Raw genomic sequence first — 22,316 nt, 5'->3', positions numbered from 1 at the left:
TGTGTATATATATATATATATATATATATATATATATATATATAAATAATTGGAGCCATATAAGGTGCAGGGCGAGAAATAATGAAGCAAATTCAATATTTGAGGGGATAATACCAAGAATTTTCCAAAAAGGATGAAAATCACCAGTCCACAGATTGAAGAAGTTCAACATCTCCAAACAATATAAATACAAAGAAAAGCATATATATATATATTCATAAATCAGTCAAACTGCTGAAATCCAAAGGCAAAAAAACCAAAACCCAAAACAAAACTTAGAAGCAATTAGAGAAAAAACGACACACTACTTCACAGCAGCAATAATTAGGCTAACTAACTTTTCAACAACAACAACAACAAAATAGAAGCCAGGAGACAAAAAGAAAACAACTTTAAAATGCTAAAAGAAAGGGCCGCCCTGTGGCTCACTCAGGAGAGTGCGGTGCTGATAACACGAAGGCCACTGGTTCGGATCCTATATAGGGATGGTTGGTTCGTCCACTGGTTTAGTGTGGTGCTGACAACACCAAGCCAAGGGTTGAGATCTCCTTACCAGTCATCTTTAAAAAATAAAATAAAATAAAATGCTAAAAGAAAAGAAAAAAACAAACAAAACAAAACAAAAAAGCAGCCAACCTAAAATTCTATAACCTGCAAAAATATTGTTAAAATAAAAATGAAATAAAGATATTTTTAGACAAAAACAAACAGAATTAATCATCAGCAGGCCTGTATTAAAAGTAATACTAAAGGGGGTTCTTCAAGTAAACGGAAAATGATTCTAGACAGAAACCTAGAAATAAAAACCATAAAGAGTGGGCCGGTGCTGACAACACCAAGTCAAGGGTTAAGATCTCCTTACCGGTCATCTTTAAAAAAAAAAAGAGGCCCCAAATGGTAAATATGTGGGTAAATATAAACTACTGTTGACTATATGAAATAGTACTAGTAAGATCTTGTGGAATTAAAAATATGGCCCCAAATGGTAAATATGTGGGTAAATATAAACTACTGTTGACTATATGAAATAGTACTAGTAAGATCTTGTGGAATTAAAAATATATGTAGAATTAAAATGCATAAAAGCAATGAAAAAGTCAAGAAGGAAATAAATGGAATTAAGGTGTTTTAAGTTTCTAGGATTGTTAAGAAGCAGTAAATGTAATAATTTGTTTTAGAGTGTAATAAGTTAAGGATGCATGTTGTAATTTATAGATTAACCACTAAAAAAATGAATAGAAGAAACAGAGACAAATGTAATAGAGTTAACAGAAGAAAAAATGGAATAATAAAATTTGATTAATTTTTTAAAGGCAGGAAAGGAGAAAAAAGGAATATAAACCCAGTGGGTAAAACAGAAAAGAAATAGTAGCATGGTGCATATAAACCTTACTAGCTTCTTGGAAAGCTTTGCTTTTAGAAGTGACATTTGAACTGAGACCCGAAGGATAAAAAAGAGTCAGTCATGCAAAAAGTTGAAGGAAGCACATTCTTGGCAGAGGAAACAGTGAATTTACAAACCTGAGAGAGAATTAAAAAGACTTGGATGTGTTCATGGAAGATAAACTATATTGTAACTGCTTCCACCCTAATTTTTTCTTGAGATGCAAAACAATATTAGCAAATGAGCCATGTTTTTTGATATTGTATTATTATACAAGAAGCCCCCCTTTGAAGTAATTCTTCATTACACCATCCTCATCATTCCCTTTCTAACAATGATCACAATCTATACTTTTGTTGATTTGTTTAATATCTGTCTCACTTGCTAAAATTATATGGTCCTTGAGGCCATTCATTGCTGTATGCCCTAACCAATGTTCAGCACATTAATGAATATCTGTAAGTTAACTAAATCTTACAAAATGTATTATTTTTTCATATTTGAAATTAGCTAGCAAACTAAATAGCAAGAATAATTTGAATATTTGCACTTACCGTGCTCTAGAAGAAAATGTCCCAGTAAATTAAACGGTAATATTGGGGAGAGGGACCAAGTGAGAAACAAAGTCAAATTTTAGAGGTTAAATTTACTAAACTAACCTGAACAAACAGGAATTTAAAATGTCTTATGCCTTAACAGAGAGAAGTGGGCTAAATTTTAATAATGCAGTATCCAAAACATGGCTCATTTCCTAATATTGTTTGGTCTCAGAGAAAAATGAGCATGGGCGTAGTGACAATATAAGTCATATTCTTTTATTTATTTGTATTTATTTATTTATTTAAAAAGATGACCAGTAAGGGGATCTTAAGCCTTGACTTGGTGTTGTCAGCACCACGCTCTCTGAAGTGAGCAACCGGCCATCCCTATATAGGGATCCGAACCCGTGGCCTGGGTGTTATCAGCACCACACTCTCTCACATGAGTCACGGGCTGGCCCTTAAGTCATATTCTTTTACTAGCAAGGTTGGATTAGCGGGTCAATCAATCAATCCTGTTCCTTCAAGTCAATCAAAGTGCATTCATCAAAGAGTGTCCATTTGAGCTTTTGTGTAATTTCTAATCATCCAATATGCTCTAAATGTCATTCCAATCTTAAATTTCAAACTACATTATATCTCCTAGTCTGTTGACAATGGGGTTGTATGATTTTAATTGTTATACTTTACATGATTAAGAAGCAAATAGGCAGTGAAATGCAAAAAACCTAGGCAGCACTCGAGTGCAGAAGACATAATGTATAAGTAATCTCAAAGCTAGATAATTGAAAGTCAGTTTGTGGATCTAAGAGGTGAATTTATAATGGGTCAGTAACTGAATAGTAAATTGATTCAATATGACATTGCTGATTGCGGTGGCAGAAGATTACATAAAATTTGCCAAATGGACAACAAAAATCATCAGACACATTTTTCAGTTTCTCCTTTTCATTTTTCTAGAAATGTCATTTTCTTTTTCATATTTGCCTAAACCATAACTTATTTCTAAGAAATTAAGCCCTTTATTTAGTGAAGATGGGAAGGAATGAAAAGAGAGGTAGGTCGTAACTAAGTACGTACCCTGTGCAGTCATGCTAGGCTCTTAACAGAGTTTTTCCAATAACACCAGGAAGTAGATGTTATATTATTTATAAATGAGAAGACTGAGACTTAGATAAGTTAATTTTCTAGGATATACATGAGGATTTGAAATTACATGTGAATCTAGAATCTCTGCCCATTCTTTCACTATAACACAACGAGATCCATTTCCGTAAAGAGGGAGGAATTAGATAGGATGTTGGATTTCAATTATTAAATGGAATGTATTATGAAACTTGCGAAACTTGTCAAATAGTAACACTGATATCGAGGGCTTTCTAGGGCAAAATACACAGTAAGGTTAACAAACACTAGTGATATTAGAAAAATGAAGAAAAGATTTACATGTTCTTCTTTAGAATTGTGATGAACCAAAAGCTATCCAAAGCACGTAGAAACCACTAGGTATATCTTTCTTAGGTTCTGGAGTGACATCAGTGGGAATGGCAGTTAGGACATCTGAAAATATGCTCCTCCATTAGAGCAATGAGAACACCGGTAGAAATTGTCAAAATCAATTTTTTTGGAACTCTGTGCATTAACCAAAGGCTTGCAACAATCCGAGACTCAAGAAAAATGGCTGAATCTTGGTAAAAACAGTGAACTTCGTGACATTTTAACTTGTCCTATTCCCATCCCTGTCTCCTCAGGTGCACAGTAATCTTGAAAACCAACAGTTCTGCATCATGGCAAACAAGCAGCCTAGCAGCACTGGAGCGAGCAGAATGGGTTTGGAGCTCCCCAAAGCACTATGCCCAGAGAATTGTCATTATTTGACTTATGTGGCAATTCCTTGAAAACCACCACTCACAGTGCTTGTCTTTATTTGACCTGACTCAGAACTTAGTGCAAAAAGTCTTTTCCTCAAGGACATTGGTCAAAAACAGTCCGTGACAATTATGTAACATTATAGTCATTTATGGTAGTAATAACAGTTGGAACAAACAAGAAGCTGACAAAAAGGTGTCCATATGTAATAAGATGGAAAAAGATGTCCATAGCGGGCTTTGAAAAGCTCTGACATATTCCTTAAAACACTGTCTGTCCATTTCCCCCTTCGAATGATTGCATATGGCTGAAAATTGAACTATATATAACCTCTATTTTTAATAATTCTATTTCAATTGTTTATATCTTCTCCAAAGAAGGCCCTTAAAATGTTTCTACTTATAGAGTGATCACCACTAAGACCAATCTTAATAAGTTGTGGCCATATTTTAAAACAGCTTTATTAAGATATAATTCACACATTATAGAATTCATTCATTTAAAGTGCAAAATTCAATGGTTTTTAGTATATTAACAGATTTGTGCAACCATCCTCACAGTCAATTTTATACCATTTTCATCACCTCAAAAAGAAATCCTTTGGTGCTGGCCATTTAGCTCAGTTGGTTAGAACATGGTGCTAATAACACCAAGGTACAGGGTTTGATCCCTGTTCTGGCCAGCTGCCAAGAAAAAAGGAAGGAAGGAGGTAGGAAGGAAGGGAGGGAGGAAGGAAAAAGGAAAGAAAAGAAAGGCCTTTAGCTATCACCCACCTATAACCCTAATTCCCCTACCCACAACCCTAAGCATAGTGGTTGCTTTGTCTGCTGTATGTCTCTATACACTTCCCTATTCTGGACTTTCATATGAATAGAATAATATGATATGTGGCCTTTTGTGACCAGCTTCTTTCACTTAAAATAATGTTTTCAACATTCATCCAAGTTGAGGCATGTATCCATATTTCATTACTTTTTATAGCTGAATAATATTTCATTGTATGAATATACCACATTTTGTCTATTTGTCATCAGCTGATGAACATTTGGATGGCTGCCACCTTTTAGCTATTATAAATAATGCTGTAAACATTTGTGTACAGGGCTTTTTGTGTACATATGTTTCCAGTTCTCATGGGTGCATACCTAGGAGTACAATTTCTATATCATATGGTAACTCTATATTTAATTATTTGAGGAACTGCCAGACTCTTTTTGAAACCAACTACAGCATTTTACATTTTCACCAGGCGTGTATGAGAGTTCTGATTTCTCCACATTCTCATCAACACTTGTTATTATCCGACTTTTCTATTATAGCCAACCATTCTACTGGGTGCGAAGTGGTATCTTATTGTGGGTTTGATTTGCATTTTTCTGATGACCAGTGATGTCAAGCATCTTTTCACATGCTTACTGTTCATTTGTATATCTTCCTTGGAGAAATATCTATTCAGATTCTTTGTCTTTAATTGGGTTGTCTTTTTATTATGGAGTGATAAGTGTTCTTTATATATTCTAAATACAAATTCCTTAAATCCCTTATCAGATATATGATTTGCAAATATTTTCTCCCATTCTGTGGGTTACATTTTCACTTTCTGATAGTGTTCTCTGAAGCACAGAAGTTTTCAGTCTTGATGAAGTCCAGGTTATCTGTTTTTTCTTTTGTTGCTAATGCTTTTGGTGTTAAGCTGTGGCTATTTTTATGAGGAACATCTGATAATGGTCCTTATATTTTTAAAACTACTTTTTCATCCTCTGTATCCCAAAATCATTTACATAGGATTACCAAGAATAGATACATTTTACAACCAATTTGTTAAAATAAAATTTACCTGCTATCTCAAAGCCTGTATGATTTTATTGCCATCTTCTCAATCACTTGCCAGATAACCTCCAGCTTTACTGTAAGAGTAAGTTACAAAAGCTTGGGAGTGTGTTTGGGAAGAGACTGCTGTATTATCACTGATATCATTAGTTATCTCTGACTTTTCCTTTCTAGAATGTCTGAGCAGGAAGGGCCCTGAGAACTCAATTTGTCCTGTCCTCTCATTTCAAAAATAAGAGGACCAGAGAGGTTATGTGATTGTGCTAAGTTCTCCACCTTAGCTCCCAACATAATTGATTTCTTCTTCTTGTTTTGTTTGTTTGGAAGCTGGCTGGTATGGGGATCCAAACCTGTGACCTTGGTGGTACAAGGCTGTGCTCTAATCAACTGAGCTAATTGGCCAGCCTATAATTGATTTCTTGATGTAATGCATTGTTAAGACCTACTGAATTAGCATGACCAAGAGTTTAAAAGCAGATATTTTTTGGTGGGGGAGTGGGCTGCAAAACTTATATACTCACATTTGAGCTGGTGTTTCAAGAAATACCTTCTGTTTCTCATACTACATTTTAAAAAATGCACTACTGCTTTGATAGATTACTATGGTTACCTGGATTGAATTTGGGATATATATACATAGCAGGTGCTTAGTACAAATTTATTTCACTGAATCTTGATTAAATTAGTAGTCCTTTCCCCTCAGGTTCTCTTTCCAAAATCATGCTGACAATACATTGTCTCCCTTCCCATTCTTGCTGCTGTTTCTTTACATTTAAAGAGTATGGAGGAGGAACAGGGCGGCAGGCTATTTCTCACAGGTGGGCAGTAACATGCTGATGTCACCACTATTTAGGGTTTCCTTTCCATTTTTGAAGATCCAAAAACATAATTTATAGAACTGATAAGATTATTGAGTCATTGACTAACCTGAATAGCACACAATGTTATACCTTTATGATCTGCTCTCTTGATTATCTTTCTAGCTCCATCACCCTTCGTTCTTCCTACTTTGTACTTTATACATAAGCTGAAAGAAATATCCTGAATGCACCATGAAAATAATGCAACCACTCTTTGCCTTGGTTTTGTTATCTAAAAAATGGAGATAGAGTATGTGACAGAAATAGCTAATTGTCTTCCATTATCTGTTCTCCTCTCCCATAGTTATGGAACCCTAGTTTTTAGGTGGGGTAAAGTAAAAACTATGAATAAACCCAGAATAAGCACTATGTTTCCCAAAGTATTTTACAGAAAGTTGTGATTATAAGACTATGTTGGGGTAATGGGATGTGTGTGAAAGCTTTCAAGAACCTGTATAAGATGACAGTTAAGTGCCTTTTGCCCCCTTTTCTCCTAACTGGAATGTGGATGTGATGGCTGAGGCTCTAGACAACAACTGGAACCACAAAGGGTGAAGGCCACAACTAGCTTCCAGAGTAGTTGGCTAAAAGGCATTCCGGGACCCTGAGGTCTTATAGAGATAGAAATAAATTGCTTGGTTGTTTAAACCACTGTTATTTTTGGTCTCTGTTCCAAGCAGTGGAACCTAACTGATAGATTGTATAAACTTTTAAAGATTGTTGGCAACGTTATGTGAGCTGATACATGTAAGATCTTAGAACAGTGTATGAGTGTGGAGTAAACAATAAGTTAACTACTACATAATATTTCCATGAGCGATAAGGCTATTCCCTCTGCCTGGCTGGCTGCTTGATATATTTGTCAGGGTTCTGCAGAGAAACAGAACCAATAGGATAAATGAATGGATGGATGGATGGATGGATGGATGGATGGATGGATGGATGGATGGATGGATGGATGGATGGATGGATGGATGGATGGATGGATGGATGGATGGATGGATGGATGGACAGATGGACGGACGGACAGGTAGATAAGATAGAGTAGATAGATGGATAAGAGAGGATTTATTAGGGGTGGACGGACAGACGGACGGACGGACAGGTAGATAAGATAGAGTAGATAGATGGATAAGAGAGGATTTATTAGGGGAATTGGCTCGTGTGATTATGGAGGCTGAGAAATCTCATGATATGCCATCTGCAATCTGGAAAAACAGGGAAGCCTGTAGCATGGCTCAATCCAAGTCCAAAGGCCTGAGAATCAGGAGAGCTGATGGTGTAACTCTTATTCTGAGGCCAAAGGCCTGAGAACTTGGGGGCCTGCTGGTGCAAGTCCTGGAGTCTGAAGGCCAGAGAACCTGGAGTTCTGATGTCCAATGGCAGGAGAAGATGGGTGTCCTAGCTCCATGAGAGAGAGTGTTTGAATTTGCCTTTTTGTCCTATCTGGGCCCTCAGCCATTTGGATGGTGCATGCCCCCATTGGGTGAGGGAGGATCTTCCTTACTTAGTCTACTGATTCAAATGCTGATCTCAGGTTGGCTGGTTAGCTCAGTTAGTTAGAGTATGGTGTTATAACACCAGGGTCAAGGTTTTGGATCCTGTACCAGCCAGCTGCAAAACAAAAACAAAAACAGAAACAGAAACAAAAAATAAATGCTGATCTCTTCAGGGAACAACCTCACAGACATACCTAGAAATAATGCTTTACCAGCTATGGGAGTATCCCTTAATCCAGTCTAGTTGACACCTAAAATTAACTATCACACTTGACAAACTCCTATCTATCCTTCAAGACCCAGATCAATCATTTTCTCTTTGTGAAGCATTTTCTTATCCCCACCTGGGTACTTAATTCTTCCTTTGCTTTTTACTAGTTCTTAATCTTGTGCATACTTTTATAGCAAGTTGCACGCCTTTTGTTTATACATCTGTCTCCTATGTCTTTGTTTTGTGTTACTAACATAGAATACCATGGGCTGGAAAATTTATAAAGAAGAGAATTTATTTTTTATAATTGTGGAGGCTGGGAAGTTCAAAGTCGAGGAGGCCACATTTAGTGAGGGCCTCCTTGCTGCATCATCCCATGGTGGAAGCGGAAGAGCAAGAGAGCACACATGTGCAAGAGGGAAAGCGAGAGCAGAACTCACTTTTATGACAACCCACTCCTGTGATGACAGACCCACTCCCAAGATAATGACATTAATCTATTCATGAGGGCAGAACCCTCATGGTCTACTTATCTCTTAACAATCCCACCTCCTAATACCTTCACAAGGCAATTAAATTTCAACATTGTTTTTTCCCAAACATGAGTTTTGGAGGGGACATTCAAGCCATAGCATCCTACTAAACTACTCTCTCATTAAAAAAACAAAAACAAGGGCCGGCCTGTGGCTCACCTGGGAGAGTGTGGTGCTGATAACACCAAGGCCACAGGTGCGGATCCATATATAGGGATGGCCGGTTAGCTCACTTGGTAGAACCTGGTGCTGACACCACCAAGTCAAGGGTTAAGATCCCCTTACTGGTCATCTTTTAACCCCCCCTCCCAAAAAAAACCCCCAAAAACAAAACACTGGAGTTCTCTTTCAATAAACATTGAAAACTTCATGGCTCATGTGGATTCTGACACTGCCCCCAAATCTATTACAGTATTCAGTGTGCCAACCCTGCAAACCATCCTTACCTACTCAAAGATTCTGATGCACCTCTTAGGGTAGGCCTATCCCTCCATACCTCTCCTGGTCCACTCACTTGATCAGTTGAGATAAATATCTGTTGGTTTGGGCACTGTGGTAGGTGGTGCTGCAGAAAGAGGTTTGGTCTCAAAAGAGCCTGCAATGTATTAGGTCAGAGAGATCCTTAAATAATAATATGATGTACAGAGTGCAGAAGTGGGAGGAATGTGGAAATTATTCCTTCTGTTCTCAGGCACAGGTTATGAGAAGATGATGCCTGGACTGCATTTTGAAAGAAAAATAGTTTATACAATAGATGGGAAAGAGGAGAAAAGGGTAGCAGAAGATACAATGGGCAGAAGGGACAACATGTGCAAAGGCGCAGAGGCATAAAATATGTGATTAATTTTAGTCGTGAGCATTGGACTCAAGTCTTCCCAAGTTTCTCTGCAAATACATTCACAGAACATTTCTTAGGATTAGTTACTGCTGCAGATGGCTCATCTCATTTATTATTTCTTGATTTTTCACTGTCTTAATTCTGAGGACAACATTTCCCTGAGCCTGTTCCCTAGACTCAATACCACTAGGTAATGACTGAAGGTGTTAATATTACTATTCCTAGAAAAATGTTCCTTAGTGCCAGTTCAAGGCCCCACTGTTGACTCATCCTGCAGTTGTGTTCATTTGGGAGCTTTTACTTCTAAAGGCTTATTCTTTTCTCTGACATTCAGAATGTTTGCAAGGTTGCTTTGTAAAAACTTTTTTTCTTTTTTTCTGGTGGCTGCCTGGTACAGGGATCTGAACACTTGACCTTGACCATGCTCTCCCAAGTGAGCTAACCAGCTAGCCCTTGTAAGAACTTTCTGGTTAGTGTTTAGCTGCTTGTTTCTAGTTAACAGCAGGTGTGTCAGTTTCCTGCCTTCTGTCTTTAGTCCCTAGCCTAGGGACAATGCTGCATTAGTCTAGCTTGAGTCTTTTGTTGTTGTTGTTCCAGTGGCCTCCTCATTGATTAAACTAGACTGTATGTATGAAGTTGCTGTCTGTGACTTCATTTCTCTTCTCTAGGACAGAATAAAGTCTCCGTATCTTCTTAGGGGCTTTACAAGTAATGTAGGTTGGTCCAGGAGTTGAATGAGATCCTAATAGAAGGTTTACCAAATACTCTTTCCCCAGAGATCCTCACTGGCAATGACTCCCACACATGCCTGTGCCTGGCAAAATTTTACTGTCACTTGGCTGGGTAGAGGTGCAACACTCTGCCTAGCAACCCCTTTTAAAGTTGGATTGAGTATTGTACAATCCTGGAAGGCTGTTCCAGATCCAAGTGCCATCTATAAGCATCTGGCAGTGCTGTTTTCTCTGCTCCACTATTCTTTACTAACAACTCTGCTGTTATGCATACGACATGCCATAGATTTTGTTCGTTCATTTCTGACTGTCCAGTCTGGTGTATGTAGCCATCAACCATTACCATTAGTAGCACTGGCCATAACCAAAGAATTGAATTAGTAAGAAGTGAGTGTCCCATCTTGTGAATGCTTACTTTCTTCACAGGAGCCTGCTTGCTTGGCCATGACGGATAAAGCCTAAGTTAGAGTGCAGGACCTCAGTGTCATCAGGTCATGCACATATACTCATTAATAGATGCTTGGTTCCTCCTAGATTAGGATCACGTGTTCTCTACAGCAGTGCACTCCTTTTGCTTCTCTTTACTGCTCCATCTGTTGCAAAGCAATCAATCACTGACTTTGAGCTCTAGGTTTGAGCCCTTTCCTGGCATTGCTGCCCGAGACAGTGTTAGAGATAATCTTCGCAAACAACTTTGTGAGATAGGAACTAATAAGATCCCCATTTAATATATAAGGAAACAGAGGTTTACAGAAGTAAAGTTGCTTTTGACTTCAAAACTGCAATAGGAAGCAATGGGAAGAAAAGGGAGTGTTGTTATGACTCCCATGAGTCTCAGGGCTCATCCTCAGGGTTGTATGTAGGAGGCAGTAATACAAAGGGGTTAGAGTGTGGACTTGGATGTCAGATTGCCTGGGTTTAAATCCTGGCATATTACTTATTACCTCTATGATTTGGGGTGCAAGTCACATAACCTCTCTGGTCCTTGGCTGCTTCATGTGAAAAAAATGGGGAAATTAATCACCCCTACCCTTTAAGTTGTTATGAGAATTAAATCAGTCAATACAGGTGAAGCACTTAACATAGTGTTCTGGACATAGGAATTGCTCTGCAAATGTTAGCCATTATTATAATCATCATCACTGAAAACAAGTCTGTGAGGTAGTAGAAGCCAGATAAAGTGAGGTTGGTGCTGTTAGTTGCTGACCACACAATTTTGTACTTGCATAATGCTTTCCAGTGTTCAAAGAACTTTCATATTCACTATCTTGCATGATTCCACCACAATAACACTGTTGGTATCACAGCCAGTTATGTCATCTCCATTTTATAGAATCATTGCATGGGTAAATTCTATTTATTGAAGGCTCTTAGGTACTGGGTACTGCTATGTTCTGAGAATTCAAAGATGGAAACTCATGGTCCCTGCTCTTAATGTTAGCAAGAGCTGCCTTTGAAAGTGAGTTTTCAGGTGATGTTTTACCTTCTACACTATGTTTTTATTTATATGATAAAACGTATCACTTTCATGGTCAAAAATAAAAAGCTGGTGGGAGGGAGGGGAAAGTCTGATGGAGAAGCAGGCATGCAAATAACTAATTATAATACAGATGGTCCCTGACTTATAACTGTTTGAGTTATGATTTTTTGACTTTATGATGTTGCAAAAGCTATATGCATTTGGTAGAAACTGTACTTCTAGTACACGTACAACCATTCTGCTTTTAACTTTCAGTACAGTATTCAATAAATTACATGAGATATTCAACACTTTGTTATAAAAATGCTTTGTGTCAGGTGATTTTGCCCACCTGTAGGCTAATGTAAGTGTTCCGAGCATGTTTATGGTAGGTGAGGCTAAGATATGATGTTAGGTAGGTTAGGTGTAATAAATGCTTTTTCTTTTTCTTTCTTTCCTTTTTTTTTTTTTTAAAGATGACTGGTAAGGGGATCTTAACCCTTGACTTGGTGTTGTCAGCACCACACTCTCCCAAGCGAGCCATGGGCCGGCCCTTAAATGCTTTTTCAACTTACAATATTTTCAACTTACAATGGGTTTATTGGGATGTAATCCCATTGTAAGTCGAGGAGCATCTGTACAATTGTCATTATGGTGGTACAGACAAGGATCAATGGACATATAGGAGTTCCAGGAAAAAAGTCAGAAATGGATGGCATTTAAGCTGAGACAAATGTTGAGTGAACATTTGCCTACTGAATGGAGAGAGAAGGTGTTCAAGCAGAGGAAGCATGAATGAGTGTGGCATATCCTGAGGGAATTACCTGTGGCTCAGTGTTGCCTGACATAAAGTGAGGGACAGAAGATGTAAGCTAAGGCTGGTTAGGTAAGCAGGAGTCAGATAATGAAAGACTGTACTAAACAGAGATGTTCAGCATTTGCCCTATAAGTGATGGGTGCCCATAAAGAATTTTATGTTGGGGAAAAACATGATCAGATTTATATCATTCTGTTGGTAGTGTGGACAATGGAAACTGATAATTGTCTAAAAGGTTAAAGCAGTCAAATCACTACCAATATCTGAACTGAAGTCTTTTGACCCCAAGTTTAGCAGGTTTCCCATTAAACCATGCTGACTCCTCTATAAAACAATATATAAAAGGTCCCACTGTTTATTATATTGATTTGGTAGTGTGAATTTGAATTCTTGACTAAGAGAATGATAAAAGATTTCACATAATCAGTAAGCAACCTAACCTTGTTTTTTTATTCCTGTTTAGGGATATGCCTATTAAAGATACTTTTCTCTTGAATTCAATCTCTTCATTTGAATGGAAGAGAGTTTACAATTCATTAATTTTTCAGATATGTGAGAGCATAATTTCCACTGAACAATTTTCTCCAGGGCCTATACCCTTTATAAATTCATACAATTTTTGTTCAGTCTAAATTTAATTTTTACTGATACAGTGTAATCCCATTTCCTCCAGTTCCTTTCTTAAGATTACGTAACGAGCCCTAAGACGTAAGGACAGCAGCCTTTAGGGAGAGCTTGCTGTCTCCGTGACACAGTAACTGCTCTTAGTGGGTCGCATCCTTTGTGCTTTCACACCCCAGTCCCCATCAGAGGGCATCAGTCAGCTTCATGCCCGCTAGCGGGCCAGCAGGGAATCTTCCACTTGGTGTGGCAATGCTTTGCTTCTAGTGCTCTCCCCCTAGGGTCCATGCTGTTTGGCAGAAGAGAAGGAAAATACGGTCCTGCAACTTTAGCACACTCTGCTGGCTTTTCCTCCTTAGAGTGTAATCCCATTAATCTGGCAAGAATTTATCATTAGAATTCCATCGGTTCCCAAACACCCCAAATCCTCATAGTTGGTACGATCCTGTGTTACCATAAGAGCTATAGTCTGAATTCATCCTCGGGGTGGTATTGTCATTCTGGCAAAATTCATGTCATTGAATGTCTCTTTGCCATCTGTGTTCTACTTCCTGCTTGCTAGAACAAGGGGTATTAAGTTATTCTTTCTCTCTCACTCCTGGGGTTAAGTTCAATTTTTAAACCTATGCTCGGCAACATGGTCTTTTATTCATCCACTCACTTGCTCATTTATCCATTGTTTTGAGTGCATGCCAGCCACTAGGCTAGTTACCTGGGGCACAGTATTTAACAAAACAAGTCCTTCCATCATAAGTCTTCTGCTCTAGTGACCCTGATTTTGGGGGAGGGGTTGTTAAAATTGTCAAAAGTGAAGAACAGCTTGTTAACCGAGACTGGGAGGAAATGGAAGTGTCTACAGTCGCCAACAGTGTAATTGATGCATCTTAAGAAGTTTAAACATATTTTAATGATTATATATGAGCATGATTGCTATTTTCAATTTAATTAGAGGGAAGGCAATATGCTGCCTCTTAACATATTGCAGAAGAGTCCATGAGGATGGGGCTATTTGTTTGAAAGTTAACATGATTCCTCAAAAAATTAAAAATAGAATTACCATATGATCCAGCAATCCCACTTCTGAGTATCCATCCAGAGGAATTGAAAGCAGTCCCAAGAGATATTTGCACACCCATATTCATTGCAGCATTATTCACAATTGCCAAGAGATGGAAGCAACTCTAATGTCCATGGACAGAGGAATGGATAAAGTAAATGTGGGGTACACATTGAATGGAATATTATTCAGCCTTTTTAAAAAAAAGAAAGGAAATCCTGTCACCTGCTACAACATGGGTGAACTTTGAGGACATTATGGTGAATACAATGAGCTAGTTACAAAAGGACAAATCCTATATAATTTCACTTATATGAAATATCTAGTCTAATCGAAATCATGGAAACAAAAAGTATAATGGTGGTTGCCAGGGGCTGGGAGGAGATAAAAATGGGGTGTGGTTGTTTAATCAGTATAGAGTTTCAGTTTTGCAAGATGAAACAGTTCTGGAGATCTATTACACAACCATGTGAATATGAGGGGTCTTCAAAAATATGGAAGGATTCATATTATCTTTTAATTAAAAATTTTCATGAACTCTTTGAAGCACTCATGTATTGTTAACACTATTGAACTTTACACTTAAAAATGGTTAAGAGAATACATTTTATAGCATGCATTTTTTTTAACCACAATTACAAATAAAAATTCAAAAAAAATTTAAAGTTTATATAGTCAATATGAAAGCAGCTGTGGGTATGAAGGTAGAAAGAGTAGTGAATTGGGGTCAATTAGAAGGTTGAGCAGCAGACCTGGCACTGTCAATTGGTAGCTGTGTGACCTTGGGCTTGCATTCAATTTCTAAGCCTCAGTGTTCTCACTGGTAAAATGGAGATCATGCCACCAAAGCAAAGAGTTTTGCAAGAGTTAAATGAGATGATATGTGTGCAAATTAGCAGACACTGAAGCACAATTAACACGGAAAGCATTTTGATGGTGACGATGATGGATTTCTCTATTACCTGGCTTTGCCACTGCTGTGTCTGGCCATATCTGGGCACGATGTGGTGCTGAGAGGCACTTTCTCTCTTCCATTTGTCCTGCTGCTTTCTCCACGTCAGGGCTACAGATGTTAAAAGTGGAATGCCTAACTTGGTTGCTGCTCTTCTTACCAGCAACCATTCTTACTGACTTCTCTCCAGGCAATTCCACTTGTCTGTCTTTTCTTATTTTACTTCAACTTCATCAGAGGATCAGAGAGACTGAAGACAAACATGTGGGAAAATTGAATAATAATGCGAGTTGGTGAGGTAATTCCTGACTAGGACTCTCAGAATAGCTGCGACCCCAGCCAGCCTTTGAAGGAGGGAAAAGGTTTGAATAAACAAGTGAGAGGGTGTAGAAGGAGGGTTCAACCTCCTTCTACTGGTGGGAGGGAACCTCATAAGCAAAACTTTGGAGGAGAAAAAATCAATAATGAAAGCTCAGGGGAAAAGAAGGACATTGGCTTGCTTGAAATAATGAGACCAAAACATGATTGTGGTGGTGGTGGGGGGCTTCAATCACAAGCTGAGGGCACTGGATTTTATGCAGTGAGGGGTTTGGCTATTTAAGTTTGTGAATAACAGAACAATCCACTGAATGTGTGTTTTGGACCAAAATAATTCATGGGCCTAATGCAATTACAGTAAAATCCCAATGGGTTATTACTGCACAAAATGATACTGAAATTTAACTAGATGAATTATCAGGTGAGAATAAGAAAAAGATGTAAAAGTGTGTAATAAAGAAGGACTTGCTTTGTCTATAAATGATGGTGGGAAAATTAGTTATTTATGAAAAATCAGTTTAGGTTCTTATCTCACACCACACACCAAAATTAACTTACTCTTGATTAGAGTTTAGTGGCAAGAAAAATTAGGAGATACTGTAGATAAATGTCTACTTTCTGGATGGATAAGAACTATTTTAGAGCAATAGAATCACTTATATATTGCTTGTAGGATTGTAAATTGGTGCAATCATTTAAGAAAGCCACTTGCCCATATCATATGAAGTTGAAGCAGCACATACTCTGCAACCTGGTTCCACTTTTACATACGCACACTAGAGAAACTGCAATACACAAGGAGATGTGCCCAGGAATGTTAATAGCACCACTGTTCAACATGGTAAAATGCTGGAAATAATCTAAATCACACAAACAAGAGGATGAATTAACTGCAGAACATTTATAAATAGAATGCTATATAGCAGTGAAAGTGAATGATCTAAAGTGTCCATATCAACATGGTTAAATTAAAAACACAATGTTGGGCCGGCCCGGTGGCGCACTGGAGAGTGCGCCGCTTGGGAGCGTGGAGGCGCTCCCACTGAGGGTTCGGATCCCATGTGGAGACCGGTTCCCGCTCACTGGCTGAGCGTGGTGCGGGCGCAACACTGAGGGTTGCGATCCCGTTACCGGTCAGTAAAAAAGACAAAAAGGAAAAAAAAAAAAAGCACAATGTTGAGTGAAAAATTAAGTTACAGGGCTGAGCCCGTGGCGCACTCGGGAGAGTGTGGCGCTGGGAGCGCGGCGGTGCTCCCGCCCCGGGTTTGGATCCCATATAGGGATGACTGGTGCGCTCACAGCGCTCACTGGCTGAGCGCGGTGCGGCCGGTCTCAAAAAGGACAAAAAAAAAAATTAAATTAAATTAAAAAAATTAAGTTACAGAAGATAACATGCAGTGTAATACCAATTAAATACAATCCTAAATTATGAAAAAAGTATCACATGCTGTTTAGGAATATATACATATTTAGTAAAAGTATGACATCATGGGAATAAAAGCACCAGATTCAGGGTTGTGTTACCTCTAGGAAAGAAGGGAATGTGATAGGAGAAGGTTACACAAGAGACTTCCACTGTGTTGGTCATGTTTTATTTCTAGAACTGTGTGGTGGGTACACAGGTATTTGTTATATTATTCGTTGTGGCTCTTAATAAGTCTAAAATGTTTCATGAAATAAAATATAAAGGTAGTACATATCCCTTGCAAAAATTAAAGCAATAACTAAGTATATAATATAATCTTTACCATCCACCTCCAATGGTGCCCAAAGGCACTCATTTTTAACAGTTCCATGTAGATACTTCCAGACCTTTTCTAGGTATTAAAGGTGTATGTATATATCTATATAGTAGTTCCCCCTTATCTGTGGGTGATACATTCCAGGACCCCAGTGAATGCCTGAAACCATGGACAGTACCAACCCTGTATACACTATGCACAAATTTATTTTTCCTTCCTCAAAATTTCATGGTTAAAAGGTTTGTTCTTACTGTAGATCTTAGCAAACTTCGGCATATGATTTTTTTCCCCTCTTTCCTTATTAAGTAGAGAACTTTCATCTTTTCACTTTTAAAAAAGCACCTTCAGGGCCGGCCCGTGGCTCACTTGGGAGACTGTCGTGCTGATAACACCAAGGCCAAGGGTTCGGATCCCTATACAGGGATGGTCGGTTAGCTCACTTGGGAGAGCGTGGTGCTGACAACACCAAGTCAAGGGTTAAGATCCCCTTACCGGTCATCTTTAAAAAAAAAAAAAAAAAAAAAAAGAAAGCACTTTCTGGCTTCTCTCTGGCATATCCAAATTGTCAGCATCAATATCCTTGTGCTTTGGGGTCATTATCAAGTAAAATAAGGTTTACTTGAACAAGCACTGTGATACTACCACAGTCAATTTGATAACCCAGATGATTACTAAGTGACTAATGGGCGGGTGGCGTCTCCAGCATGGGGATGCTGGACAAAAGGATGATTTGTGTCCTGGGTGAGACAGAACTGATAGCATGAGATCTCATCATGCTATTCAGAATGGTGTGCAATTTAAAACGTATGAATTTTTATTTCTGAAATTTTGCATTTAATATTTTCTGACTGCAGTTGACCATGAATAACTGAAACTGCAGAAAAAGAAACTGCAGATAAGAAGGGACTGCCGTATGTATTTTCACACATTAGGTTTTTCCTAATATAAATAGGATACTTCTTTATCTATAATTCTGTGACTTGCTTTTTTTTTCTCACTTAATATCATAGGCACTTTTCCATATAGGAAGCAAAATTATAGAATACGTCTTCCTTATATTTAATGGTTGCATAGTATTTCATAGTGGGTATGCCATAGTTTATTTAACTATCCCTCAACTGATACATATTTAGGCTGTTTCTATTCTTTGTTATTAAGATTCTGCAGTGAATATCCATGGTGAACCTTAAGAGTATTACTGTATGAAAGATTTGCAGGGAGATTTTTTTTTTTTTTTTTTTTAAAATGACCGGTAAGTGGATCTTAACCCTTGACTTGGTGTTGTCAGCACCACGCTCAGCCAGTGAGCGAACCGGCCATCCCTATATGGGATCCGAACCCGTGGCCTTGGTGTTATCAGCACCGCACTCTCCCGAGTGAGCCACGGGCCGGCCCTGCAGGGAGATTTTTAAGGGAAAGACTTTCTAAGAATCTATGCTTAGTGATAAAAGAAATCCCAATGGAAATATCGTATACTCTTCTATGCAATCAACATATAAAAAATTCATATAAAATACAAAAGCACTAAAATTATAATATAAATAGTAAGCAGCAAAAAATGATAGTTAATTTGCAGAAAAAGAAAGACAACTGACTACTAAATACATGGAAAATATTTTAACTATTCTACCTCTGGAATTAAAGAGATGAGAGTTATAATTAGTTTCACATTTTTGGTCTATACATTTAGACAAGTTGAGAAAGTGAGTAATAGTGTTGGCAACATGGCAGAACTTTATCAAGAACTTAAAAATATCCATATCCTTAGACCCTTAATTCTACTATTATAAATTTATTTTGAGGAAATAATCAAAGATGTTGTAAGTAGACAACCATTTGATGAGTCTCAGGGTTACTTCTGCTTCTCTTCTTTTTCTCCTCCAAACACACAACAGAGAGCACTAGCATTCATTTTGTGCAAGATGACTTTGATACCCTGACCACAGTGGATTGGACCAGGTGTGGGTACCTGAACTGAGCTGGGCCAGGGTCCCTTTCCCAGGAACTTTGAATTAAAACTAAGGAATTCTATTCTAAGTTCTGGCTGCTCTCTTAAAAGGAGACAGCACAAATATGTGAACTTGACCTGCCATTTGCACATGCTAGCCCGGCCCTCAGAGAAAGTGAGAGAAGAATGAATGAAGCACAATTACAGCAAGGGACAGAGACCAAAAAACAAAACAAAACAAAACAAACAAAAGGCCTAAGTGCTTTCCCATCCTGCTGCTAGTCCCTGCTGCAGAGACTAAGTGTATCCCTGCCCAGAATTCTAATAACAAATCTCCCCCGCTTTCCTTATGCCAGCTTCCCTAAGTCCCTGGTAGGCTTCTGCTGCTCTAACTTAAGAGAGAGTAGCCTGGATTCTACCCAGTGCCTCAATATTTCAGAACACAGAGAGTGAGGGAAGGGAGTATTCTAATTTTCAGCTGTGAAGGTCTACGGTGGAGGAAGAGTAGAAGTGGAAGGAAGAACTTAGTACTGGTGAAGCACTCAGTAAAATGAAAATAAATATTCTCGGTGAACCACTTTGGATAGTTCTTGGCCAGTAGTAAAGAATACCTTAAACAAACAAAAAACAAATAAGCAGGGAGCACTTATTCCATGTTGCCTGATTCCAGAATCACAATAAATCCAACTGAGATCTCTATCTAAAAAACAAAACAAAAGGAAACAAAAAAACAAACAAGCCAACAAAGAATGTACCATGAGGGAATGAGAGTTCTGAAGTGTCACCAGTATCATCTCCTCTTCTTCCCCCTTTCTATTTTTCTCCATTTTCCTCACCTGGTTATAAGGTATTGCACTGCACTCCTGTAATAATTAGCTCTTGGTCATAAAATCTTGTTATACACTAGAGTGATAATACTTATTATGTCTTATTCATATTTGAATTTCCCCAGAGCACAGAGTAGGTACTTAAACATTTGGAATGAATGCATGAGGAAATGATTAAATAAAATAATGAAAATTTAGTTTGGAAAGTTCTCCATATTAAGTGTCTAGAAGGCTTTTAGAAATGTGCTGATCATAATGAGATGATGCTTCCTCTTGAAGTTGATCATTTGCCACAGTTTGCCAATTAAGCCAGTGTCTTTTAGCTAATTATGACTTTTTTTCTTTTAGGGGTCAAGACAGCTGGGATTTCATACTTCCAAATATGTCTTTTCCAGTGCTTGTTTTTCAGAAGTACTTTTTCATAAATACTTTGTTCCAGTTGTCGACTTGCTTGTTAACTGGGTCATCAACCTTCTAAATCTGAGAATATAAGATTTCTTGACTTAGAAATACCAAACAGAACATTTCAAATGCTAGAGATGACTACTGCCTCTATCCTTGTTTTCAAAGCTCTTTGATCCTAAATTCTTTACAAAATCTTCTGTTCATTAAGAAGATTGATTTGGATTCACATCACAACCTAATTCTACCAGCAAAATGTGCTTCTCACCAAAGACAGAACAGGGGGTTCTTTTGTGTTTTTGGAAAGAGACTTAAATATCAATGAAAAAGAATTTAAAGGGCTTCATGTTTTCTATATTTTCCACACAGCACTACATACAAACCAGATTGTAGAGAGGAATTCCAAGGGGAAAAGTGGTAAAATAGCTTAGAATTTCAGTGCCTATATTTTATTTGTAAATTCTGCCCAAGCTCTGCCACTTACTAGATGTACGGCTTGGAAAAGAAACTTAAGCTTTCTGTATCTTAGTTTCTGCAACTATGAAATGGGATAATAGTACCTACATCAATGGGTTATTTTGAGGATTAAACAAGATAATATATATGTAAAGTATCTGCTATAGTTCCTGGCTCATAGTGTTTAATAGATGGGAGTTCATGTTGATGGTGATATAAGCCTTGAACCATTGTTCCTACTTTCTTTACTTTATGACCTCATACAAGGCATTTAACCTCTGTATCTTATTAGTCTCTCCTTCTGTAAGATGGAGAAAATAGTAACCTTTCATTCAATTACACGGACATCATTAACAAATAATGATTTAAAGACAGAAGTAACTTGGTGTAGTATGAAGAAGCCTGGCTCTTGGAAGAACAGGGTTCAAATTGTGGTTCTGCTAGTTACTAGCTGTCTGACCTTGGGCAACCTCCCTGATCCTCAGTTTTGTTATTTATAAAATGAAAACAATATGTCTATACAGAGTTAAGGCTAAAATTAAATAGTGCATATGAAAGTGCACAAAGTTGCTATGCATGTTTGTAGTTATTATTACCAGTACTATACAAGATTGTATGCTGACAGAGTCTGGATGTGTTGTCCCCCCAAACCTCATGTGGAAATCTGATCCCCAATGTGACAGTGTTGGGAGCTGTTTGGGTCATGGGGGCGGATCTCTCATGAATAGATTAATGTCCTCCCTGGGGAGAGGGGGTGGTGAGTGAGATCTCGCTCTATTAGCTACTGCAATAACTGGTTGTTTAAAAGGACCCTGGCACGTCTGCTCTCTCTCTTGCTTCCTCTCGCCATGTGATCTGCTGTACCCGCTGGCTGCCTGCCGCTTTCTACCAGGAGTAGAAGTAGCCTGAGGCGCGCATCAGATGCAGCTGTCCCAGAATCGTGAGCCAAATAAACCTCTTTTCTTTATAAATTACCCAGTTTCAGCCATTCCATTTTAAGCAAAACAAAAACGGACTAATACATATGCATTGTCTTTATTCGTTTGTTTTAATAAGTGTGCTCAGATTTAAGTCTTCACTCTTTTGACTATGTGGTCCCGTTAGAATATTTTAGCTGTGTTTGACCCTATGTTCATAAATTTTATCCAGTTTTATTGATATCTTCAAAACAATGTTCACTCTTTCTGATAGATAAGAACCTAGATGTAACATTCAACCATAGGCTGCATTTTCTAAAATAAGGCCTTGGTGTTTTAAGAGACACAATAAAAATAACCTATTGAAAAGCAGCAGTTTTTTTAATTTTTTAATTTTTATTTTTTTCAAAAGATGACTGGTAAGGGGATCTTAACCCTTTTTGACTTGGTGTTGTCAGCACCACGCTCAGCCAGTGAGCAAACCGGCCATCCCTATATGGGATCCG

The 22,316-nt window shown here is 38.0% G+C and overlaps 1 protein-coding gene across 1 annotated transcript in view; it reads left to right on the top strand.

Moving 5' to 3' along the window:
• WDR89 (WD repeat domain 89) overlaps nucleotides 1–21,591 on the top strand; it is a 70,954-nt gene extending 49,363 nt beyond the window's left edge. The window contains exon 3 of the mRNA XM_008576552.1: nucleotides 20,384–21,591. Coding sequence (XP_008574774.1) covers nucleotides 20,384–20,527 — 144 coding nt within the window. The 3' untranslated portion in view covers nucleotides 20,528–21,591. The remainder of the gene's footprint in view (nucleotides 1–20,383) is intronic.
• Nucleotides 21,592–22,316: the final 725 nt, after the last annotated feature.

Source organism: Galeopterus variegatus, unplaced genomic scaffold (genome assembly GCF_000696425.1).
Source record: "Galeopterus variegatus unplaced genomic scaffold, G_variegatus-3.0.2 Scaffold1366, whole genome shotgun sequence".
Taxonomy (NCBI): domain Eukaryota; kingdom Metazoa; phylum Chordata; class Mammalia; order Dermoptera; family Cynocephalidae; genus Galeopterus; species Galeopterus variegatus.
This window is presented reverse-complemented; position numbering and strand designations above follow the sequence as displayed.